The 27,154-nt window shown below is 46.6% G+C and overlaps 1 protein-coding gene across 1 annotated transcript in view; it reads left to right on the plus strand.

Annotated features, from left to right (window-relative positions):
• Positions 1 to 27,154, plus strand: part of LOC146343644 (uncharacterized) — a 53,181-nt gene that overhangs the window by 6,662 nt on the left and 19,365 nt on the right. Inside the window, exon 2 of the mRNA XM_084860205.1 lies at positions 9,838 to 9,929. Coding sequence (XP_084716331.1) covers positions 9,838 to 9,929 — 92 coding nt within the window. The remainder of the gene's footprint in view (positions 1 to 9,837; positions 9,930 to 27,154) is intronic.

Below are 27,154 nucleotides of genomic sequence, written 5' to 3' on the forward strand. Positions count from 1 at the left end.
AATCTCACTCTCCTGTAGTGAAAGGGTTAAAAGCTAATTTTAGTAACTTGCCTAAAGTGCTCTTGCACTTCTCCGATGCTCCCTGAAATCACTATTGCGATGCTGTCCTTCTTTGATGTTCTGTAGTTTCTCTGATGTCTCTCTGTTTCTCTGTTGTTACGTAAAGTCCCTTCTCCACTTTATCGCAGTAACGGTCTTTCAGGTTTGCTGGAACTTACAAGCAGGGTGAAGGAGAAAGGGGGGGGGGTTGGAAGCAATAACTCTGTGACAGAGTGCTGGAATGGGGCAAAATTGGGGGGCTGAGCTGCTCTCGGGGCAGGGGGGGGGCTTCAGATGCTGCACTCAAGAATCGAGGATTTTGGCTTCTCAAGGCAAAAGTGCACACATGGGGAAAAAATGGGCAGGGAGCAATACCCCAAGGCAGATTGTCAGAATGGGGCAAAAATGGAGTCTGGGGAAGCTCTCTGGGGGAGCCTTCAGATTTTGGCTTCTTCAGGGAAATCTGCACACATGGGGAAAATAAGTTGCTCCCCATTCATAATAATGTAGTAGTGGGGCAGGGGGGGAGCCTGGAGAGGGGTGGGAAACAATCCTCTCTCATTTGTTGAGCAGCCCCTGCCAGTTTGATGACATTCAGTTCTACTCCCCCCACCCCACCTGGAAGTACATTCCTCTCAAGCATGATGTGACTCATGAAAACTGGATTTTAAGGGTATGCTACACTCAGCTTATCTTGCTTCATGTGTCCCTAATGGACCAAAGCCAATTCCATGAAAATATGGGTAATACTCCAATGCGCTTCTCGTTCTGTTGTTGTGAAGATCCCCCCTTGGTGACTTGCCTTTTTCAGGGGCAAAAGGATATAATTCTACTTTTTGTGACAGTTCCTTGAAATCATGTCATTACTTGCTAAATTCAATAATTTTGCACCTTCATTTGGAGATGAGGACTAAGGGGAAAAGCTGGCAACAAATCAGACTAGGTGACTGAAAAAATCATGGTTTTCCTAGGCCCACATTTTTTTCCCATTCCAGTCTGCACTGAACTCCTAAGGAATTTGTGATGGAAAAACGTGAATCTGGACCTCTGTTTAACGGTGGCGGCAGCAAGGGAGGTGGCGAGAAAAGGGGGTGTATAGTAGAAGACCTCAGCTGCCTCTTTCATGCCCACCACTTCTCTCCAGCATATCACCTCTGCTTTGCAGCAGTGAAACTTCATTGGCAAGTAATGGCTCTTGAGTGAGCAATGGCTGTTCTGGTCTTCTTGTGTGAATAATGGTTGTTCTGGGCTTCTAGTGAGAGTAATGGCTATTCTGGGCTTCTATTGCTACATTCCATTGTGTGATCTTTACAGTCTGCTTAGAGCAGATTCTTGGTGGGAATCTTTACAAGGGCAATTGAGGGATGGGGCAGCCACCAATGGTGTCATTTCTCAAGCTCAAATTGTGCCAGGGGAGTTCTGCCAAATCTTTCCATTGCACAAGCAGTTGTGCAAGTGTAATGCGCAACTGGTTGTACAACCACGTGCACAAACATAATTTTCGTTGGATTCTCCTCTCGCACATAGTTTGGAGCCTAGTTTCTGCCAGCGCAATGTCATGCCCATGGTTTAGACATGCAATGCGAGTTTGTGGGCCTGCGGCTGAATTCGTGGGTGGGTCCACATGGGAGATATGCACACTAACAACCTAATTCATTGGATAGTAATGGCACTTCTTATGGGCACTAGGCCACCGGATAGCCAGAATTCACCGCAAATCCTCTTCCTGACCATAGCTGTGCAGCTCTTTCCCCCCTCTGAATACAACAGAAAGGCTACAGCTATAGAGATCTGAAAGAATATTTCCATAAGCCCACAAGGAGTTTTAAAAAACACACATTAAAAATGTAATGTGTGATTGCTTATCAAAGCTGGCCCATTTGAATTACTGGTAGATGTTTACACACTGACAGCTCAGAACTCACAGCACTAGGAAGAATAGTGACAACATCAAACCTGAATTATCAAGAAGGCAGGCAGGTAAATTAATGATAAAGCGCTCAAGTCAGGGGCACTGTCAAGAACATTTCAATTACTCTCTAAGCAAAAAGGAAGCCCTTCCAGTAGAGCTTCTGGGTAAATGCATCACACACTTGGATACACCACACCTTTCGCAAATTCCTCTCAAGAAAGAAGCCAGTTGTGGAACAAAGTTTTCATTAATAACTTAGAAAGACACATTCATTACAACAGCCTTCCCCAACCTGGTGATGGACTCCAACTCCCATCACTCCCCCATCAGCATGGGAGATGTAGTCCAACACATATGGAGGGCAGCAGGTTAAGGAAGGCTGCATTAGATGTTTCAAAACATAAATGTACCACAGAACCACAAAGGATTATGGGGTGCACTCTCAACCTACCATGCTGGAAGCCACATGTGAGGCGGGACTCATGCACTGCTGCCAAGACAACAAGCCTCACTTGAATAGGTCTGCCCTAGATGACTGTCTTTCTGTAAAGCTAATCCCAACACTGCATTTTGGGAGCCTTCTGCAGTTCTGCTGCACCCGTTCCACCAATGAAGACCCATTTCAGACTGGATCCCAGACCTAAATGGATCCAAATGAGGCTCTTAGAGGCTTCTAGTGTATTGGTATGAATCAATGGGATCATTGCTGGTTGCAAGGACCTAGGTGGTAAAGACTGCCTCAGTTTCAAACATGAATGGGGAGCTTCTTCTCTGCCTCCCGTGGCTTCTCATGGTTTCTAGGGTCTCCAGGGTCAGAGAAGAATCAACCAGGGCAGGCCTCTGTTGGGAGCTGGCATCACCAGGCATTTACCAAGGCCCACCCCAAGCAAGGGGCTCACCATTGCCCCCCCCTGAGCCACTTGGCCTTGCACCTCCTCCTTTTTCTTGTGTTGCTGCCTGTTCAGCCACCCTCTCCAAGTGTGCAAAGCAGTGCAAGCCCTTTCCAAGTGTGCAAGCACTTGTCTTGCCCTCGCTTTCTGGGCACTGGTGTGAATTTGTCCCAGAGGGATAGAGAAAGCAAATGGGCAGTGAGGGCAGGGGCAAGGAGATCAGCCCATGCAGGGAGGAGGCTCCCTAAAGGCATTTTGCCCAAAGGTTCCCCAAAGTCTTGAATTGACTCTAACCCAAGGCAGCAGGGTCTTCAGTCCACAGGTCAGTATCTTGGCCCAGAGACTAAAGGCCCAACTTGGACTTGATCTACTGTCCTGCAGGACACCATTGGAAATGTCTTCCCAATCTGATATTAATACATAAGAACAAAAGACCACAGGAAGAGCTGTGCTGGATCAGTCCATCTAGTCCAGCATCACACAGTGGCCAATCAGATGCCCAAGGGAAGCCCACAAGCAGAACATGAATGCAACATCACCCTCCTGGCCATGTTCCCCAGCAACTGGGGTACATAGGGATACTGCTTCTGATCCTGGAGGTAGCATAGAGCCATCAGGACTAGTATCCATTGGCCCTCTCCACCAGGAATTTGTCTAACCCCCTTTGAAAGCCATCCAAATTGGTGGCCATCACTACATCCTGTGGTAGCGAATTCCATAGCTTATGCACTGTGTGAAGAAGCCCTTCCTTTTACCTGTCCTGAATCTCCCACCAATCAGCTTCATGGGAGGACCTCGGGTTCTAGTATTATGAGAGAGAGAGAGAAATGTCTCCCTACCTATCCAAATCCTCCACAACATGCATAATCCACTTACTAAAAGTGACTGCATGCATTTTTCCCTGGAAATGTCTGTCTGTCTGTCTGTATTTATTTTCATTTCTAGTAGCCAAAGCTCTCTCGGCGTTTCACAAAAATTAAACCCCCAAAATGCAGGATAAAACAATATAAAATAATTATTTGCCCGCCCCATGGAAGTTTCTTGTAGGCCATATTCCTTGAACCTCCATAGGAGGGTGTCACGTGAAGACGAAGTCCACGTGCTTAATACAGAGCCCCAAGTGTGTCCTGATATGCACAAAATAGGCTGTAGACAATGTTAGTCCTGCTTAAGGAAACCCATTAATCAAATGGGACTCAAGTTAGGCTAACATTGGATACAACCCAAAGGAACACATTTCTTAAAAACTGAGGACTTTGCATGTCCATTACATTTTGGCACACCTATTTCGCATGGAAAACCATGACAGTATTGAGAAATGGCTTTGTCTTGGCCTTTTTGGAAGAGCAGAGAAAATTTCTGAAAAATATTGCAATCTCCCATTTACTCATGAAAACGTGGTTTGAATCAAACCTCTTCTTTCAGCTTTTAATTTATCTCATTTACTTGTAACTGAACAATCAAAATTCTTATTAGGAAATAAATCCCAATATATTATTTATGCTGTTACAGGATTTGCTCTAGCTGCAAATGAGATTAAAATTAATATTGACAGTTTGGATAATGTAACATAATTTTGTTTTGATTAAAACTCCCTCTTGGATTATATACTGTACAATATTTGCTTATTTTCTGTTCCCTGCCGTATACTGATTGTTTTAATTGTTAAAAAGTGAGGCGTTATTCACATAATACTTTTTCTGTCTACGCAAGGAACCCTGACCATCCTCAAGCATGTTCTCACGTTAACAAATAAAACAGGAGAATTACACACTGTCTTACCATGAAATCCTTTACATGTATATCCACAGGTAAATCCCATTGAGTTCAATGGGGCATATTTCCAAAGAAGTGTGCATAAGGATTAGGGATGTACGAAAGTCACTTACCTTTTTGAAGGGTGACATTCACGGTGGGGGAGAGGCGCTCCATCCCTCCCCCCGAAATTCTCTCCAGCCGGCTCCACTCTGCGGCGATTCTGCGGAGCCGCTGGCTGGGGCCACCCGCAGCCAGACATCCGGCCGCTGGGCAGCCTGCAGGGACACAAATGGCAGCTGCCGTAGTCGCTGCCATTTGCGTCCCTGTATTTTGCCATGATAGGCTATGTAAATATTTATGTAGCCTATCATGAAAAAACAACAACAGCGAACGCAAATGGTGGCGGCTGTGGTGGCCGCCATTTGCGTTCTCTTTTTTTTTGGCCGTGATAGGCTATGTAAATATTTACATAGCCTATTACAGCAAAAGAGATGGGCACAAATGGCAGCCACTACACCATTTGCGCCCCTCTCTTTTCCCGTAATAGCCTACGTAAATATTTACGTAGGCTATCATGGCCAAAAAAAAAAGGGAATGCAAATGGCTGCCACCGTAGCTGCTGCCATTTGCGTTCCCTTTTTTTTGCTGTGATAGGCTACGTAAATACTTATGCAGGCTATCATGGCTTCCGCAGGGATGCAAATGGCATTCCTGTGTTAGCTGTGATAGGCTACGTAAGTATTTACGTGGCCTATTACGGCTATAGTGAAGAAGTGAATGGCGGCCGCAGACGCGGCCGCCATTCACAAAGCAGCACGAACGGCAGCAGGTAGGTGTCCCGTTTCACATGCCTTTCGCGAGGAGGGGGGCTTCGTTCCACCATGGATTTCGGGGGGCCGAATGCACTGGCATTCGGCCTCACCGGGATCCGTGGCGGAATTCTCTGACATCCCTAATAAGGACTGTGCTGTTAAAGTGCTAAACAAATGTGGAAATTTCCATAATCACCACTTTTCCAGCCTATGAAGAACCTTAATAACACAAAGATGCAGGTCTTGGTGCAGCTAAAATTAGTTCCATTGGAAGCAATGGTAAAATCCAACGTAAGTCCTACTTAGAGTAGACCCATTGAAATGAATGGGGCTTCAGTTTGTCATGACTACCTTAAATCCCACTCATTTCAATGCATCTACTCTAAGTAGGACTTACGTTCGATTTTACCCAATGGGACTTATGTTATTTTGAATGGAATTGTTTCATTGTTTTCAACAGGCCATAGACACAATAAACTTAAGCTGGATTTGAGCCATGGGATTTCTTTTCAAAGATGCTGAATTCTGTGTCCACTGTCAAATTCTGCACTTGACGGGTGAGGATCCTCAGGGGAGGGGAAGTTCAGCCAAATCCAGCCTTTCTGGGGTCCCAATCCAGTCCTTTGTGCACTCAGAGTGGCTGTTGAGGTACCGTCTTCTCTGCAACTACCTTGAAATAAACTTGGCCACTGTGTGAACATATTGGACTAGATGGACCCTTGGCCTGATCCAGCAGGGCTTTTCCTATGTTCTTAAGGCTCTGTTGATTTCAGTAATAAGGTTGCAGAACAGGGACCAGAATTTTACACTTTCCTGTCTAACAACATCGTGTCACAAATGTTAACGGTGGTGCAAGCTAAGGTGCTGAATTTAAACAGCTGATGGATACCTGCACAGGGAAAGGGGGAAACAAAAGATGTTATGGGCTGTGAAATATCCTGCATCTTGAGCTGAAAAGAGACTAAGGGCGCAATCCTAACTAGATAGGTGGCCACCTCCAAACTCGGAGGTGACCACCTATCCAAAGCAAGGCAGGAGAGTCACAGGAGGGGATTGTTCCCTCTGCGCCTCTCCTGCCTTGCTATTTTTCGCTAGACAGCCATTTTCTGCTGTCTAGCAGTGGCAGGGGTGGGGGGAAGGGAGAGGAAGCTGCCATACAACACACTGGATATATCATATGCACAGCTCCGCTCTCCCCACCCTGGAACACCCCCCCCCCAGAATGCCCCTTTTCATTCACTCCGTCCTCCTCTTCTGAGCGCGGAGGACAGAGCTTCTCCGTGCTGCCTCCGAGGCAGCATGGACAAGGGGGGAGGTCGGTTTTCTGGGAACCGACCTTGGAGCATTGGCTCTGAGGTTGGTTCCTGGAAATGAGCATACCACATGGCCCTCTAGACAGCATCTAGTGGCCATAGGATTGCTCCCTTAGAGAGTGCAAGACCTCATTCTCTCCTCTCGCAGGTTGAGTAGCATAATTCCACTTGCTCCTACAAAGGTGCTTTTACTTTACCTTTCTGTAAAACTCAGGAAGGTGCAGGTAAGTAGATTGCAATCTGGCACACAGATGGTCCCAGTGCACCTTAACCGTAAAGTCTTTAATCAACATAATGCCCCCAACACATTTTCAAAGTTTGGAAGGTATTGAACGGCACAAAAGTCATCTCTGAAGCAGAGTAATGATAGTAAATTTGGTGCCCCTGTAAATGTAACACAACAAACTATCCCATATTGTATTGCACGGGTTTTCTGCTGTTTCTTTTACCTACATTTCCTTGGCAAAAACTAAAACTAAAGTTGGGGAAGAAAATTAGTCCGTTTGAATTTTAATGTGACCTTACCTAATTTCGCACTCTCGAACCACTATGTCAACTGAAATTCAGTTATCCTTCAAAACCTGCATGTCTCCAAATTTTGCAATCTTAAAAATAAAAAATGCATACAAAATTGTACATATTAGGGAAAATAATTTCAAAAATGCATTATATTGGGAAAATTGCTTGCAAACAATGTTTACATTAAGCAAAAATGCTTACAAAAAATCCACAAATCCACAAATGTGCACAAAGATACTTATGAATTTTCATGCAAGCTTTTAAGAAAACCCTCAGTGTTCAGGATGAACTGAATTTATGACTGGAGAAATTCTCAATGTTCAAGACAGACAAACCAAACTTAAGACTGGAAAAATGAGAAACAGACAGATTCCATCCCTAACCAAAACTGAGATACTCTTAACCTGGAATGTGGATTCTTCGGGTCAAAGGAAGCTGAAAATCATGGATATTATTAGCAACAAAAGAAACTGCTCATGGATAGCTTGCATTCGGTGGCCAAGGGGGAAGCCAGGGGACCATGCAAGTTGTATTGCTCTACCAGGCCATTCTGACCACAAGCATGGATAGAGGAAAGACTCATGCCCAAGACAGCATTTGCAGGATGAAATTCCTTTGTAAGAGGTAGGACAGCCACTCCCAACTGTCTGCTGGAATACGCTAGTGTGCCATGAGGAACCAATTCATTGGGTAATTAAAGTATCCTGTCCTGTGAGCTCAAAGAACCCACCCATACGGGAGGCTGCCAGCCATATCTCCTTGACGGTGGTGTTGCTTTTTTCTAGTCAGCCTATGTTGCCATGCTGCTGCTTTGACTCATTCAGTCACCCCCATGACATTTACTTTGTATGCCAGAGTGAGATTTTAGGTGCTTAATCACCAAGGATGTGAGATGGCTGGCATCAAGAATTGGTAGAAGACCTGCTCCATTCTGCAGTTACTAGCTAGTCCAGCACGGGGGTGGTGAGGACTGAACTGGGGGAGGTAACTTTTGAATCTGAAGAGCCACGTCCTCTGGTCTGGAAGGTACCAAAGGTTGGACAGTGATTCTCTGGAGGATACCTACTCCACCTGCAAGTCTTCCTCTGAGCCAGAGGGGGGATCAAGGCCAGAGAACATGACAAAAACAGCTCTCTTAGGGCACAATCCTATGCATGTTCAGGCAAAAGAAAGTCCTACAACTCCCAGCATGGCTGGCTGGGGAATACTGGGAGATGTAAGACTTCTTTCTGTCTCAACATGCACAAGATTGTGCCCTTAACTGGACAACTCAGGGGCTGAGCCTGAGGGCGTCATAAAAGCAATGCCTGATCAACCACTGATCCATGAGCAGCCCCATCCATGTTCAAAATATGCCCAGTAACAGCCTTGGCAAGTCTCCAAAAGGAGGGAGGTAACAGCAGCGCTGCCACCAAGAATGCTTCTCTGCACACCCAAGCATAAATGGGTCTAAGGAGAAACCTAGGTTGTTACTGAAGAACATGATGGGATATAGGGAGGAGCAGGCACCTTCTCAGCATATAAAGCAGGGGTACAGAATGTCCGGCCTGGGAGGGGGATGTCTGGCCCACCCAGTGTCCCGGTCTGGCCTGCCAGTATTCCCTAGATAGACATGCCCCTTCCTCTGGCCCTGCCCCCTTACCCTGGTCACTGATTGTTTGCTAGTTTCCTGGCTCTTGTGCAGTTTCCCCTGCCCCATTCTAAAAAGTTGAAATGCCTCTCCTAAGACCAGGCAACTGACAGAATGAGCTTTAAACGAAAATATGTTCGTATTTTTGGTTTTCTGGCTCCACCCCTTTGGCCTTCAGCTCCACCTACCACTTGAATGCAGCCCTTGAGAGCTACTCTGAAATGGAATTGGGGGCCTTAGGTTGAAAGACGTTCGACAACCATGAGATAATGCAATAAGGTTTCCAAAATACCATGGGTTTTCCTTTTCCCAGAAGATCTTCCAAGAGGACCCAGGTGAGTTGCTTCATTTTGCTGGTTCATCCCCATGTATCTCTCGACCCTGATGTGCATGAGGTTGTTAGCGCACCCTCGTCTTCTGTGGGTTGCTTCCTGTTTACCTTCCTGTTTACCTCCACTGCCCTGTATTTTGCTCACTCACAAATAGCTCTGGTTGTTTGCTAGCACTTTTATGGCCATTCTCCCAAATATTAATAGGAGTGAATCTCTACTACTTAAGTTATGAATGTAATCAATTTTGAGTCTTTAATTGTAATTTTTTTCCATAAAATTCTTTTAATTTAGTCTAATATAATGGCACATCAAGCAGTAATGGGTACATTAAATTGAATCATGATGTTCATATACACATTTTATGACACAATCAAATATCCTAATGCATTAATTCATGTCAATCAGTTAATAAAAATCAAATAGGAAACATTTTCTCTGCCGCTCCTAACCACACTGGGCCCATTTACTGAGCTTCAGAACTCTGTAGACCTTAACTGTTTGTAGAGTTCACTGTACCGAAAAGGTGTAAATAGATGACACATGTTTGCTTGTTGACAGACAGTTAATGGCTAAAAAAAAGTGCTGGTTTTATGCTGTTTAGAACAATGGAATTGGTCTCTCTTTTCCTGTAGTTGGGCAAAAGTTCAACTGACTTTCAAACAGCTCAGAATTCCACCCCTTCTCTCACTGGTGATTGGTTGGCTCTTCTCCCCCAAGAATACAGGTAATGTGAAAGTCATTCTAAAAGTCTAGATGGAAATATATCAAGTTTTCTCTCGTTTTGATTTGCTCACCTCCGATCAAGGGCAAAAGTTTTAACACCCACACTCCTTCATTAGCGGTGAGTAAATTAAATTTAAAACAATTGTAAAATGCAGATATTTTGAGCAGGCTCTTTGGACTTCTCATCTGCATTCCATTGACAGTTTATGGCTTTTTTCCCACCTCCTCTTTTACAGTGTAGGGACATTTGGCACCTTCCCAGCATCACCTTCTCAAATTAAATTTTTTAGACCCAACGTTGTCATGTGGAATTCAGAACAAAGCCCCCTGAAGGGGGTGGGGAGGGAATCCCAAAGGGAGGCTCCCCAGCTTCGAAAGTGAGGAAAGGGATGAGTCCCAATCTCTTATTCCACATGTACAGTTGACACATACATGTTGTTGCAAGGCAGGCTGAAGACAGAAGTTGCATTGAAAAATTGAGCTACCCTGTTGATAGATACTTCTGCTGCTCTATAACCATGGTGGTCAGAAGGCTGGAAGGCAGTACTGACTCTGCTCTGCAGGGACATTATCCTGAGGGTGTGTGTGGGGGGGTGTCAATATACATGGTGACCCCCTGATGGATATAGTGCAGGGGTGGGGAACATGCAGCCCTTCAGGTTTTGTTGGACTGCAGATCTCATAATCTCCAGCCAGCATGGCCATTGGTGAGGGATGATGGGAGTTATAGTCCAACAAGGTGTGGAGGTTCATATAGTCTCCACCCCTGGCAAAGGGGAATCCCAGGAGTATCACCATTGCCCCCAAAGCACAGTCCCATCCCTGACTCCTGACTGGGTGAAGGAGAAGCCAGGCTGTCAGGAAGCAGGACTAGGTGAAGGAGAAGCCAGGCTGTCAGGAACAAGTAAGGATGTATGGATTTTGTTAAATCGATTCTGTCGCAGATTGTCAAATGTCTTTCATTCCAACAGAATTGGGGGGGGGGTTGTATGAGAATTTCATTTGCACTAATGCACACTTGCGCGAGTGTGTATTTGCAAATGAATGAAATTGCACAAATCCCCCCAAAACCTAAAAAAAGAAGACACCCACAAGTCTGCAGAATCTGCACGACTCAGAAAAGCCAGTCCACTGAGGAATCCACAGGTCAGATTCATAGAAATCGGAACTCATCTGAATCTGTTGTGGATTTCCTTAACAGCCCTAGGAGCTGATTCTCCCACAGTTACAAGGACGGTGCCTGTCCATTGTTCAGGCAGCTGATCAAGGTAGGAAAAAAGGCATATTTTTGAGTGTAAGAGCCAAACTACACATGATGTTTGTCATATGGGCAAGATTTTTTTTTAAAAAAAGAAGAAACAGTTAGTATGGGAGGTCCTGAGCCAGACTGGAGACATGGCCTGGAGGGAGGGGTCCTTTAACCCTTTGCCTCTACCACAGCCCCAATCAGAACCTCCCCACATCTGGCAAGGGGAGAAAAGCTCCCATTGGCACCAGCAATGGCCTTTCTCCCCTTCCAAATAGCATGTGCATAGAGGAGGAGATGATTCCAATCAGCAGGACTGCAGGGTGGAGGCAAAGAGATAAAGCCCTTACCGCAATATCACCATCCTGATCCCGTTTGAGCCACCCACTGCCAGCCATTTGAAGAAACATCCTGCCTGCCAGGGCTAACCACATGTCAAACATCTAATCTGGCTCTAAGAGTGAAGTGCGCATGGAGTTTTAATAAGTTTTAATAATTGTCCCCAAGTTATCAAAGTTTGGGAAATACTGGATAGAATGCACATTGATGTGCATGAAATGTGGATTGCAATCCTATAAGCATCTACCTGGGAGTATGCTACATTGAACTAGGGCGGTGTTGTGAACTGGCGGTGTTCTCCAAGCATTAAATCCTCCTACAGCCGTGGTGTTAAACCTCGTCCGTCCCAAGGGCCAAATTCAATTCAGTTTCGGAGAAACTCTAGAACCACACACGTTCTAGTGGTGGTTGGGAGACAAAGTCAAAAAGATGTAGGGCCAAAAGCCAAAGGGTGGGTGGGGGGACACCAAAATACCAAAAGTACCAGCAAATTTCAGTTTAAACCTCTTCCTGCCAGTTACTGGGTGTGGGATTCTGGGAGCTGTAGTCCAACACACCTGGAGGGCAACAGGTTGGGGAAAGATGCTTTAGGAGAAGCATTTCAACATTTTAGAATGGGCTGGGGGGGGGCTATGCAAACGCCGGAAACCACAAAACAATTGGTGGTCAGGGGGAAAGGAGGTGAGACCAGGGGAGGTGGACCAGACTGGGACCCCAGTTGGGCCAGCTTTGAGCTGCAGGCCTGAGGTTCAGCAGCCCTGTCTTGCAGCCAAATTACAGTCAACATGCCAACCCAAAAACAATTTTGATGATACTTCTTACCCTATTGTTATCAGTGCTATTGTGGTACATTTTGAAGTGCAGGAGCTCATCATGCTGTGTACTGCTGTACGCGCGCACACACACATGCACGCAGGCACACACCCCGCCCCAGGGCACTAGCACATACCACAATACCCATTAATTAGGATCAGCATGATTGTAATCCCACGCATAGTGATCTGGGACTGGGAGTAAGAAAGACCCACTGAACTCAGTGGTGCTTCATTCCGACTGCATAGGTTCAGCTTGTAAAACACACTGAGCTTCAGCAAAAGATCTTCAACCAACTGAAAGGCAACCATTAGCTTTTAATTAGACATGCAAACGATCTTGCAAAGAGTGAAGTAGGAACCCATCGAAGAAAAGGAAAGAGATATCCAGCCTTTTCTTCATTTTTTTCCTCATTTGCTGACTTCCTGTATGTTAACTTGTCACAAACAATAATACATCTGAAAAGCCTCATTATCCTCTCATTGACTTTCCAGAGCAAAGAAGGCCCATCATTTACCCTAGAGCTCTGCCATGTGACATCACTGCTCCTGCTTGGGAAAAGGCCCAGACTTGCACTTCCCCTATCTTCCCCCATCTTCCCCCTCCACCACACCACTGATGAAAGGGTTTTTCCTAGTACCTTTGGGAGGGTCCCTTTTTCCTGAGGCTGAATGATGTGGGACTTGTCTTCTCTGTGGAACTTAAAGTGAGCTTCCTGGGACAGTTGTTTTATGTATACTCACTGGCCATAAAAGACTGGGTTTGATTCCTCCACCACTGTAAGGTCGATTGTGGGATATGAATATGTTCCCATCCCATCCCTTCTCTTCACCTAGGACTCTATACAGCCCTTGGGGCCAGCGCTAATGTGTGTTGGAGCCAGCACCCTGAGATATTTCCCCAGTGAAGAGGTATCATACCCCGTCATGAACACTTTGTGAATGGAACATCCATAAACTAGACTGCCAACTAATCAGACCATAAATTAATTTTATTTATTTATTTATTTATTTTTACATTTATATCCCACTTATGCCCTCTTATGAATAGGGATGCTGGAGAAATTCGAGATGGACTAAAATGAGCTCAGATTTCTGAGACTCCGACCTGTGGAATCCACTGCGGAGTGACCCCCTCAGGCCTCGCGGAGTCTGTGGACTTCCGGATGATTTTTTTACTTTCCCTAAATTTACGCATATAGATTCATAGGAAAATATGTAAGTTTCTACGAGGAAATGTTGAATGGAATGGAGGACAATACGCCAGATGTTACATACTAAGGTAAATTATGTAAATACTTACGTAAATACTTACATAATGATTACGTAATTATTTGCATATTTTTTCACATGATGGAAAAAAAATTGCATCCGTCTGTGGGTGGACGATGGAACAAAAGGCACCTGACAATCCATGAAACGCAGATGGAGCTGATTTTACACAGTCCGTACATCCCTACTTCTGAGGAACCCAAAGCAGCTTACATAATCTGCCTCCTCTCCATTTTTATCTTCACGTCAACCCTGTGAGTTAGGTTAGACTGAGAGTCAGTGACTGGCCCAAAGTCACCCAGTGAGCTTCATGGCTGAGTGGAGACTGGAACCCAGATCTCCCGAGTCCCGGTCCATCACCATCAGGCACAGATGGGCTTGAAAGAGGAATCAGGTGGATCAGGTGAATCAGACACTGGCTGCCAGCTCTCTGTCGTACCCTGGCTGCTGGTCATAGGGAGGACTGGCAGGCAGCTTGCTTGCTTATTTATTTATCATCATTGTCATCAAAATCTATTGATCAACTGACCACAGTATTGTTTGTTTGTTTGTTTGTCATCCCATAGCCTATGTTTTCTGGGTGACATACAATTAACCAGTTTAAAACATTAAAAAAAAATACAATCCAATCAAATGCTAAACTCCAATAAAGCCAACCAACCAGAACCAATGAAAAGTGAATGTAATCCTGGCCATTATATTTGACCTCATTGTGGAGAGAGCTTGGACAGTCAAACCACAGCCTATAATCCTCCTGCCTTGGAAAGTCAAGGGATACCAGAAAACCACTGACTTAAGAGTTGGGCTGAAAGTGCACACTTTTGGGGAGTGCTGGGGTGAGAAATTCACTTATCCTTTCCTTTCACCTGCTAACAGCCCCTATCTTGTTTCCCCCATAATGTCCTTCCAAATGACAATGTGTCATCACACATAACAGCATTTTCAGGACCATTGTGGGGGGAAATTATTCCTGCCAATGGCGGTGGAAGAGTCAGCATCCCTCCCCAGAATACCCATAAGAATTATAAGAGGGACCTTATGGTGGAAACAAAATGGCAACAGCATGCAGCTGGGCACCAGAAAAATGCAATGCAGCCAGAGATACATTTGCCCCCTACTCTGAAAATCATCCCCCTCCAATCTCCAAAATGTCCCCCACTTTAGAAATTTAGATTAGAACATTCTCACTACTGGTATTTTATATATGGTGTTAAAATATGCCTGGAAAGTGGGACAGAGGCATTGTGTTTTGATCCCTAATATGATATCTTGTCAACTAGTTACACCAGCATGGAGAAAAACATCTGATCTGCATGAGTGGCTTGTTGCATGGAAGCCATGAGGAGAAAGTTAAAGCAGAGGAAGTGAAAGTGACTGTCCCAAAGGTACCATGGGGATTTTTAAAATACCAATCAGCCAAGAGACATCACCCAACATGCTCTGAGTTGTTGTTGTTCAGTCGTTAAGTCCGACTCTTCGTGACCCCATGGACCAAAGCACACCAGACCTTCCTGTCCTCCGCTCTCTCCCAGAGTGTGCTCAAGTTCATATTCATTGCATCGGTGATGCTACCTGGCCATCTCATCCTCTGCCGTCCCCTTCTCCTTTTGCTTTCAATTTTTCCCAGCATCAGGGTCTTTTCCAGTGACTTTTCTCTTTGCATTAGGTGGCCAAAATATTTGAGCTTCAGCTTCAGTATCTGTCCTTCCAATGAGTACTCAGGGTTGATTTCCTTTAGGATTGACTGATTCGACCTCCTTGCAGTCCAGGGGACTCGTAAGAGTCTTCTCCAGCACCACAGTTCAAAAGCATCAATTCTTCGGCGCTCAGCCTTCCTTATAGTCCAGCTCTCACAGCCATACATTACTACTGGGAAAACCATAGCTTTGATTATACAGACCTTTGTCGGCAAGGTGATGTCTCTGCTTCTTACTATGCTGTCTAGGTTTGCCAGAGCTTTCCTCCCAAGGAGCAAGCGTCTTTTAATTTCATGGCTACAGTCACCATCTGCGCTGGTGATCTTGGAGCCCAAGAAAATAAAATCTGTCACTGCTTCCATTTCTTCCCCTTCTATATGCCAGGAAGTGATGGGGCCAGATGCCATGATCTTCGGTTTTTTAATGTAGGGATGTCAGAGAATTTCTCCACGAATCTCGGGGAGGCCGAATGCCAACGCATTCAGCCCCCCGAAATTGGCGGTGAAATTCTCCGCCCCCCCGGGATGGGACTTACCTCCCTCGAATGTCCCTCTCAGCGGCGGGTCCCAAAGGCGGTTCAGCGGGGGCGGGGGCGGGGGCCGGTCTTCTGACTGGCTGCTGCCGCCGCCATTACAAAGTGAATTAAAAAACAACAACACAAACCTGTGATAGGCTACGTAACGAGTTACGTAGCCTATCACGGCTAGATTTCTAAAGTCAATTTCCAAAGCTATTTGCGTTGCCCTTATTTTCGCCGTAGTCTACGTAAATCTTTACGTAGTCTACCCAGGCCCAAATAAGGAATGCAAATGGCGGCGCCCGTGGGCGCCACCCTTTGCGTACGCGCTTTTTTTTTTCTTCAAAGTCACCCGTGATAGGCTACGTAACGATTTACGTAGCCTATGACGGCTGACTTTGGAAATCTAGCTGTGATAGGCTACGTAAATCGTTACGTAGCCTATCACAGCTGTGTGTGTGTGTGTTTTAAATTCACTTTTTTATTTCGCGGCCGGGGAGACGGGGTGCTTCTCCCTGGCCTGAATTTTGGCTGGGAGAGGCGGGGCGCCTCCCCCCCAAGCCTGAACTTCGGGGGGAGAACCGAAGCGCCTCCCCCCCACCGCGAAGCAAGCTGCGGGACCAGGTAAGTGACTTTCGTACATCCCTATTTTAAAGTTGAGTTTCAAACCAGCTTTTGCACTCTCCACTTTCACCCTCAACAAGAGGCTCTTGAGATCCTCTTCGCTTTCTGCCATTAGGGTGGTATCATCTGCGTATCGGAGGTTGTAGATAATTCTCCCGGCAATCTTAATTCCGACCTGTGATTCATACAACCCGGCGTTTCTCATGATGTACTCTGAATATAAGTTAAATAAGCAGGGTGACAATATAAAGCCTTGTCATGCTCCTTTCCCAATTTGGAACCAATTGGTTGTTCCATGTCCGGTTCTTACTGTTGCTTTTATGTCCCTCGTACAGGTTTCTCAGGAGACAGGTAAGGTGGTCTGGTACTCCCATCTCTTTCAGAATTTGCCACAGTTTGTTGTGATCCACACAATTACAGGCTTTAGCGTAGCCAATGAAGCAGAAATAGATGTTTTTCTGGAATTCTCTTGCTTTCTCCATGATCCAGCGAACGTTGGCGATTTGATCTCTAGTTCCTCTGCCTCTTCGAAACCCAGCTTGTACTTCCGGTAGTTCTCGGTTCACATGCTGCTGAAGCCTAGCTTGTATGATTTTGAGCATAACCTTGCTGGCATATGAAATGCCACCGCAATTGTACGGTGGTTTCAACACTCTTTGGCATTGCCCTTCTTTGGGATTGTAATGTAAACTGACCTTTTCCAGTCTTGTGGCCACTGTTGAGTGTTCCAAATGTGTTGGCATATTGAGTGCAGCACTTTAACAGCATCATCTTTTAGGATTTTAAATCCTATTCCAGCTCAGCTGGAATACTGTCATCTCTGCTAGCTTTGTTGTTACTAATGCTTCCTAAGGCCCACTTGACTTCACTCTCTAGGATGTCCAGCTCAACTTCAGTGACTGCACTGTCATGGCTATCAGGGACTTTATTTATTTATTTATTTATATACCGCCCAATAGCTGAAGCTCTCTGATCTTTCTGACATTAAGATCTTTCCTGTATAGTTCTTCTGTGTATTCTTTCCACCTCTTCTTAATCTCATCTGCTTCTGTTAGCTCCCTGCCTTCTTTGTCCTTTATCATGCCCGTCTTTGCACAAAATGTTCCCTTGAGATCTCTGATTTTCTTGAAAAGATCTCTAGTCTTTCCCATTCTATTGTTTTCCTCGATTTCTTTGCATTGTTCATTTAAGAAGGCCTTCTTGTCTCTCCTTGCTTCTCTGGAAATCTACATTCAGTTGGATATATCTTCCCCTTTCTCCCTGCTTTTCACTTCCCTTCTTTCCTCAGCGACTTGTAAAGCCTCATCAGACCACCACTTGGCTTTCTTGCATTTCTTTTTCTTTGGGATGGATTTTGTTGCTGCCTCCTGAACAATGTTACGGACCTCTGTCCATAGTTCCTCAGGCACTCTGTCTATCAGGTCTAATCCCTGAAATCTATTCATCACCTCCATTGTATATTCATAAGGGATATGATTGAGGTCATACCTGAATGGTTTAGTGGTTTTCCCTACGTTCTTCAATTTAAGCCGAAATTTTGCCATAAGAAGCTCATGATCTGAGCCACAGTCAGCTCCAGGTCTTGTTTTGACTGACTGTATAGAGCTTCTCGATCTTAGGCTGCAAAGGACATAATCAATCTGATTTTTATATTGACCATCTGATGATGTCCATGTGTAGACTCGCCTCTTGTGCTGTTGGAAAAGAGTGTTTGCTATGATCAGCATGTTCTCTTGGCAAAACTCTATTAGCCTTTGTCCTGCTTCATTTTGTACATCAAGGCCATGCTTGCCTGTTATCCCAGTTATTTCTTGACTTCCTACTTTAGCATTCCAATCCCCTATGATGAAGAGGACATCTTTTTTTGGTGTTAGTTCTAGAAGGTGTTGTAGGTCTTCATAGAACCGATCAACCTCAGCTTCTTCGGCCTCAGTGGTTGGGGCATAGACTTGAATTACTGTGATGTTGAATGGTTTGCCTTGGATTCGTACTGAGATCATTCTATTGTTCTTGAGATTGTACCCCAGTACTGCTTTTCCCACCCTTATGTTGACTATGAGTGCTACTCCATTTTTTCTAAGGGATTCTTGCCCACAATAGTAGATATAATGGTCACCTGAATTAAATTCGCCCATGCTTGTCCATTTTAGTTCGCTGATTCCCAAGATGTCGATGTTCAATCTTGCCATCTCATGTTTGACCACCTCCAGCTTACCTTGATTCATTGATCCTATTTATTTATTTATTTATTGCATTTATACCCCGCCTTTTTTCCTCTTGCAAGGAACCCAAGGCGGCTTACATTATCCTCCTCCTCTCCATTTTATCCTCACAACAACAACCCTGTGAGGTGGGTTGGGCTGAGAGTCTGTGACTGGCCCAAAGTCACCCAGTGAGCTTCCATGGCTGAGTGGGGACTAGAATCCGGATCTCCCAGCTCCTAGTCCAACACTCTTGCCATTACACCACACAGGTTCCTAAACAATATTGTTCTTTACAGCATCGGATTTTCTTTTCACCACCAGACACATCCACAGCTGAGTGTCCTTTCGGCTTTGGCCCAGCCGCTTCACTCTTTCTGGCGCTACTTGGAAATTCCCTCTGCTCTTCCCCAGTAGTATATTGGACACCTTCTGACCTGAGGGGCTCATCTTCCGGCGTCATCTCTTTTAGCCTTGTGATACATTCCATGGGGTTTTCTTGGCAGGAATACTGGAGTGAGTTGCCATTTCCTTCTCCAGTGGACCACCTTTTGTCAGAACTCTCTGCCATGACCTGTCCATCTTGGGTGGCTCTGCATGGCATAGCTTATGGCTTCACTGAGTTACTCAAGCCCCTTTGCCACAACAAGGCAGTGATCCATGAAGGGGATGCTCTGAGTAGTGATGAGCAAACACACTTGGAAAGTTACAAATCTAATGCTATAAGTTCAAATTAAAGTTCTGTGTTACTATGTAATGTTGTAGTAGCTTTAAATTTTTGTGCCTGCATGTCATCAAAGTGCATCCTGGGAATGTGGCATGCATAACATAGCACTCTTTTTCTGTGCTTTGTATCACAACATCATGTGTCATGATGACACACCCTTCTCTGATTAGCTAATTATTTACAATTGTAGATCAGCCTGGAGACAAAGGTGGAAGCAGCAGCTGCTGAAACAGAACAAGCCAAAGCAGCTGCAAAAATGCCTGTTTAACATGGGTCTGGGCATACTGGCAACATTGGCCAGTGTTTATTTTTATATTAATCTTTTAAATTGTGATTTTAACAAAACAAAACAGAAACAAATTATGCAGAAAAAGGGGGAAAGGACAAGAAATTACACACATAGAGATATGGATATTCCAATAAATACAACATTCTAGAGAAAAAACAAAGAAATTATGCATAAGCTTCAAGAAAAGCTAACCAAATATCCATATATTTATTAGGGTTGTGCACCGCTTTGGCCCAAGGCCCGAACCCCAAGTCAAAACGGGCTGCTTCGGGTCACTTTGTGCCCCTTTCGAGATGAAGCGGAGGGGCATGAAGTGACCTGGAGCAGGTCAGGGGCTCACTGAAGCACTCGGTGCGTTTCAGTGCTTTGGCCCCCAGCCCAGCCCAGCCCCCCCCCCAGTTGTCTTCTTCCAGGGAGTCGCCATTTTTAAATTTTTCATTTCATTTCTATACCGCCCAATAGCCGAACTTCAAGGAAGCAGCTTCCGAGTCAGATCAGGGGGTCCCTGCACAGCCCTAATGTTTATCCATTTGCAAGTGGTGCCTATATACCACCCATTAAAATGTCGATAGTGTTGTTGGGTCCTCAATTCATTGCGTTATAGGAGGTGAACATTTTTCCTTCCAGTGTTGTAATATCATTTTTTTAGCTGTCAAGAGGGCTCAGAAAATCCATTTGCGCTGACTGTATGTTAACTTCCAAGAAACCAGTAAATAGTTTAGGAGGACATGTACAACATTCAGTATTAAAAACTGTTCCAGTACAAAGTTTATCCATATTATGACCTCCTCCCAAAAGGTAGTGACTATTGGGCATCGCCAAAACTTATGAATAAAAAAAGCATAAGGTGTATTACATTGCGAATAGTTATGCAGATTAGACAAATCCGTATTAAAAAGACATTGTGGAGTCCAATAAATCCAAAACAAGATTTTTTTGCTAATTTTTTATAGCCTAAGGTGACACTGTCAAGGGTGAAAGTAAAATCATGTTGTGCTTGTGCATTACTTTGGAATCTAAAGGCTTGCAGCAAGGATTGACAACCTCAACCAACTTTCATACATTTCTCAGCCTAATTTCAAAAACCCTCTGCACTTGATCAGTTCAGACCTTTGGCAAGAGGAATCTGTCCCCTCCTTGGGCAGAAAGGAAGAGAGAGAGAGAGTGTGTGTGTGAGAGAGAGACAGACAGACAGACAGACAGACAGACAGACCGAGAGAAAGACAGAGAGAAGTGGGTGGGTAGAAAGGGAGAGAAAAGGAGGAGGCAGAAATAACAAGAGAAAAAAAGTGACCCACACACTTTTGCCACTGGCCCTGCCCACTGCTGGCTTTGGCCCTGCCCACCATCAGCATGGAAACCCTGAGAGACTACCCAAGAGGGAATGTTGCTCTCAACAGAAAAAAAGTTTACCCACCCCTGGGTTACAGCAGCGAACAACTGAACATGCTCAATGATGGCAGCATTTGGCTTATTCTAACCATGTAAGCCACACTGGCACAGAAACTGGAGATTAACTCATTATCAATCACGGTTTGAATAATGTCAGCATTGAATTTTGAAGGAAATACATCAAGGCTCATTCTATATTTGAACATCACAAACCTAATAGATCTGACTGGCATACCGACTAAGTTTGGATGTTGGCAGCATCATTACAGAAAACGAAATGCTTCTGCTAAAACATTCAAAAATATTCCTACTGTTTAGGGAAGGAGGTAGTGCAGAATGAAATCAGGAAAAAATATTAATGCCTTGATATCAATGCTTCAGTTCTGTTGAGTGGGTCTGAATCTCTCTATGCCCTTGTGTTTGAATATCAGCCAGTGTTAATGTTGATTTGAGAAACAAGGCAAAATGACAGCACTGTGAAGCTGGGGAGCATGTTAAGAACGAGGTAGAGAGAATGTTGCCTGTGTCTGCGACTGGCATAGACGAGAGATCCCTCTGCTGATTAGACACTGCAGTAAATTCAAACTGCTTGCAGATGGCAAACAATTATGTTTTACATATTGGCGACGAGAAGAACCCATTGCCACCATCCTCCCCCCACCAAACAACCGTCGAAACATTATCCCATTTCGCTTGCCTGGCTGTAAGGTAAAGAGGACTCTAATCTATAACATATGCAGGTGCATAAAGTCACTTGAAATTAAAATTAAAAATACCTCCAGAGGAAAAAGGATGCTTTCCCTTTATATTCCAAGCCTTTCATACAAAAACAATTTCCAATAGAGCAGAATGAACCAATTCATAGCAACTGAGGACACGAAGGTCAGAAATAATTTTTTATGCAGGAGATCATCACGTTGAGTTTGCTTGAAGTTTTAGTGTTTCCCCATTTTTCCTAGAGATGTATCACAGAGAAGGGAAGGGAATTTACAGTGCAGTCCTACGTGTGTTTAGCCTGATTCAAAGTGCTGGTATTAACATTCAAAAAGCCCTTAACGGATTGGGGCCAGGTTCTCTGAAGGACTGCCTACTCCCATATGTGCCTGCTCAGACATTAAGATCATCCTCAGCGTTCTTCCTCCGTGAGCCCCTGCCAAAGGAGGTGAGGCAGGTGGCTATTAGGAGGAGGTAGGGGTGGACGAAAGTCCCTTACCTGTCCTCGAAGGACGTTCGCGGTGGGGGGGAGGCGCTTCGCTGCTCCCCCCGCGAAGTTCAGGCCGGGGGGGAGGCTTCCCGCCTCGGCCCGGCCGAAATTCAGGCCGGGGGGGAGGCTTCCCGCCTCGGCCCGGCCGAAATTCAGGCCGGGGAGGAGGCTTCCCGCCTCGCCTGGCCGCGAATGCGAAAGGTTTTTTTTTTTTTAAACGCCCCGATAGGCTACGTGACGATTCACATAGCCTATCACGGCTAGATCTGCAAAGTCAGCCGTGATAGGCTACGTCAATCGTCACGTAGCCTATCACAGGTGACTTTAAAAAAAAAAAAGCGCATACGCTAATGGCGGCCCCCATAGGGAGCTGCCATTCGCGTTCCTTATTTAGTCGTTGTAGTCTACGTAAATGTTTACGTAGACTACGGCGAAAATAAGGGCAACGCAAATAGCTTTGCCCTTATTTTCGCCGTAGTCTACGTAAATCTTTACGTAGACTACAGCGACCAAATAAGGAACGGGAATGGCGGCTCCCTATGTGGCCGCCATTATCCGTACACACTTTTTTTTTTTTTTTTAAGTCACCTGTGATAGGCTATGTGACGATTGACGTAGCCTATCACGGCTGACTTTGCAGACCTAGCCGTGATAGGCTACATGAATCATCACGTAGCCTATCAGGGGGCATTAAAAAAAAAAAAAAACTTTCGCGTTCGCGGCCGGGATTTGCTGACTTTGCAAATCTAGCCGTGATAGGCTACGTTAATCGTTACGTAGCCTATCAGGGGGCGTTTTTTTTTTCATTTATTGCAATGGCGGCGGTGGCAGCCGGTCGAAAGACCGGCTGCCGCTCCCGCCCCGCTCGAACACCCGCCGAACCGCCAGCCGGACCCGCCGCCGGGAGGGACATTCCGCGAAGGTAAGTCCCGTCCCGGGGGGGGGGGTGCGGGGGATGGGGGGGTTCGGAAGATTTCTCCCCGAAACTTGTTCAGGGGGCCGAACACGTTGGCACTCGGCCCCCCGAAGTTTCGGGGAGAAATTCTCCGCCAACCCTAGGAGGAGGGCCTTTTCTGCTGTGGCACCCCGGCTGTGGAATGAACTACCTAGAGAGGTTTGCCTGGCACCTACATTGTATTCCTTCCGGCACCAGGTGAAGACCTTTTTACTTTCCCAGGCATTTTAGCATTTTAGCTTTCTAGACTTTCAGCGTTGCTGCTTTAAATCTGTATTTTAAATCCCTGCACTGCTGCTAGGTTTTCTTCTAGTTGTATTGTTATACTGTGGTTTTACTGTATTATATATTTTATATTGTTTTATTGTGTGCTCTTTGGTTTTAATTTTTGTCAGCCGCCCAAAGAGGTTCAGCTATTGGGCAGTATAGACATGAAATAAATAAAAAAATAAATATTAAAAAGTCCTACAACTCCCAGCATTCCCCAGCCAGCCACGCTGGCTGGGGAATGCTGGGAGTTTTAGGAATTTTCTGCCTAAACATGCATAGGATTCCACCCTTAGGGCACAATCCTATGGAGAGAGTCAGCAGCCTCTGAAGACTGAGGCTACTGAGTATCCAAGGCAGGGTAGTAGGAGGCAGGAGCATGGAGGCAATCCAGCCATGCTCCAGCCGTCCTGCATTTCTGCTAGATGGGCGATTTTGCCTCTCTAGCTGCAGTGCTTCCAAGAGGGAGGGATGGAGGCTGAGGTTTGCACAGGAAGCTGTGTAACACAGATTTCCTGTTCCCCTCCCCACCCATGAATGATCCCTTCTCCATCCTCCATTTCTGAGCACAGAGATGTAGCTGGCGCAGAAAGAACCGCACCGGCGATAAGGGGGTGGGGGCAGGGATGGGGTGCACGCGTTTTGGGCTCTGACCCCAGAAACCGTACAATCCTATGTCCCCCCAGACACTGTCCGTTGGCTTTTCTAGAAGGTTTATCACATGGAATGAAATTTAGGTTAATTAATTAAGGCTGGAATGACATATTATGAGGCAACCATGGGGGCCTGGGGGAAGTGCATTTACTGGGAGAATTTGCAAGCTCCCCCCTTCCAGTTTCCCCTTTCCAGTGCCCCCACACAATAGACTACCCCCCTGCCACCCCTCAAAACCCCCCGGGACGGACCCTACCTGGTGGCGGCGACTGCTCCGGGTCGTTGTCTTCATTCCGCAGCCATCCGCTGCTGGGCTGTGGAACGAAATGGCGGCCAGTGTAGCGGCCGCCATTTGCGTCCCTGCCCGTGGCTATGATTGGCTATGCAAATATTTATGTAGCTTATCACAGCAAAGAGCAGGGACACAAATGGCGGCTGGGTAGCCATCCATAGGGATGTACAGATCCCCTTACCTGGGGTCTGTGGGGGGGTCTGCAGGCAGGGGGAGGACTGGATTGCCTCCCCCCGGAATCCTCCCCAGCCAGCTCCACTTTGCAGGGAGTCTGCGGAGTTGCCGGCTGACTCCGGCCAACTCCGGCCACTGCCGGACTTCCGGCTGCGGCCGGTCTGTGGATGCAAATGGCGTCCGGCGTAGGGGATAGGGATGGACGAAAGTCCCTTACCTGATCCTGAAGCTTGCTTCGCGGTGGGGAGGGAGGCGCTCCGTCCCTCCCCCCGAAATTCTGGCCGGGGGGGAGGCGCCCCGTCCCTCCCCCCGAAATTCTGGCCGGGGGGGAGGCGCCCCATTCCTCCGGCTGCGAAACCTCCTCTCCTGCCAGGATGCAAATGGCGGCGGCCGTAGCCTCCGCCGTTTGCGTCCCTGCAGTCAGCCGTGATAGGTTACGTAAATGTTTACATAGCCTATCACGGCTGACTTTTAAAAAAGCGCATACGCAAATGGCGGCCACCATTTGCGTTCCTTATTTTGGCACGTGTAGTCTACGTAAACATTACGTAGACTACGGCGAAAATAAGGGGAACGCTATTTGCGTTCCCCTTATTTTCGCCGTGGTCTACGTAGATATTTACGTAGACTACACGTGCCAAAATAAGGAATGCAAATGGCGGTGCCCATGGGTGCCGCCATTTGCGTATGTGCTTTTTTTCCCCAAAGTCAGCCGTGATAGGCTACGTAAACATTTACGTAGCCTATCACGGTGTTTTTAAAAAATCTAGCCGTGATAGGCTACGTAAATCTTTACATAGCCTATCACGTTTGTTTGTTTGTTTGTTTGTTTGTTTGTTTTTACTTGGAAATGGTGGCGGCGGCAGCCGGTCAGAAGACCAGCTGCCGAACCGCCGCCGAACCCCCGCCGAACCACTGCCGAACTGCCCCCGGAGCCGCCGCTGCCGCCGCCAGGGACATTTGAACAAGGTAAGTCCCGTCCCGAGGGGGGGTGGCGGGGGGGTGGCAGACCGTTTCTCCACCAATTTCAGGGGGCCGAATGCGCTGGCATTCGGCCTCCCCGAGATTCGTGGAGAAATTCTCTGACATCCCTAGTTGGGGATGCCATTTGCATTCCTGCTGTTAGCTGTGATTGGCTACGTAAATATTTATGTAGCCTATCATGGCCACATAACCATAGCCTATCATGGCAGGGACGCAAATGGCATAGAGGACACCATCACATTGGCTGTGACTGGCTATATAAATATTTACGTAGCCAGTCACGGCCAACAGCAGGAATGCAAATGACATCCCCTACGCCAGACGCCATTTGCATCCGCAGACCGGCCGCGGCTGGAAGTCCGGCAGCGGCCGGAGTCGGCCAGAGTCAGCCGGCAACTCTGCAGACTCCCCGCGAAGCGGAGCTGGCTGGGGAGGATTCCGGGGGGGAGGGGCGATTAGATGCTGATATCAACCCCACTGTATGACTTTCAGCCTAGCCAGTAATGGAGGCAGCAGGAGTTTTCAACAGTGCAAGAAGACTATTTGCTTCAGGGGTGAGGAGCCTCTTTTAGCCCAAGGGTTAAATTTAATTTTGGGGAAACTCTCAGGGACTGTAAACCAGTGGAGGCTGGTGGCTCTGATGTCAGTGGGACTGTGAATTCACTCCGGCTGACTCCGGCCAACTGCAAAAAGAAAAGGCCTATTCAATTTGGGGGCCACTTCAGAAAAGGCCTGCTCATGAGTAGCCATCCATAGGGATGTACAGATCCCCTTACCTGGGGTCTGTGGGGGGGTCTGCAGGCAGGGGGAGGACTGGATCTCATCCCCCCGGAACCCTCCCCAGTCAGCTCCACTTCATGGGGAGTCTGTGGAGTTGCCAGCCAACTCCGGCCAACTCCAGCCGCTGACGGATTTCCGGCCACGGCCGGTCTGCGGACACAAATGGCGTCCGGCGTAGGGGATGCCATTTGCATTCCTGCTGTTGGCTGTGATTGGCTACGTAAATATTTATGTAGCCTATCATGGCCAAAGACAGGGACGCAAATGGCATAGCGGATGCCATTTGCGTCCCTGCCATTGGCTGTGACTGGCTATGTAAATATTTACATAGCCAATCACGGCCAACATCAGGGATGCAAATGGCGTCCGCTACACCATTTGCGTCCCTGCTCTTTGCCGTGGTAGGCCACGTAGATATTTACATAGCCAATCATGGCCAATGGCAGAGACGCAAATGGCGTCCGCTACGCTGGACACTATTTTGTTCCACAGCCTGGCAGTGGATGGCTGAGGAGCAAAGAGGGTGACCTGGACCAGCCACCGCCAGGTAGGTTCCATCCTGGGGGGATTTCGGGGTGTGGCGGGGGGGTAGTCCATTCCGCCACGGACTCCGGAGGGACGGATTCCAAAGAACCAGCCTCATTGGAGTCCCTGGCGGATTTCTCTGCCATCCCTAGCCATCCACTGAATCTCAGTATGTGGGTGAACTTGGAGTAGGGCCTCAGATGATGATCTCAGGGAACAAGTAGAAACATGTGGGAAGAGGCAGTCCTTTAGATACTGTGGCACCAAACCATGTT

Source organism: Heloderma suspectum, chromosome 5, assembly GCF_057233095.1.
Source record: "Heloderma suspectum isolate Gila_16-S chromosome 5, 16-S_ref, whole genome shotgun sequence".
NCBI classification, from domain to species: Eukaryota; Metazoa; Chordata; class Lepidosauria; order Squamata; family Helodermatidae; genus Heloderma; species Heloderma suspectum.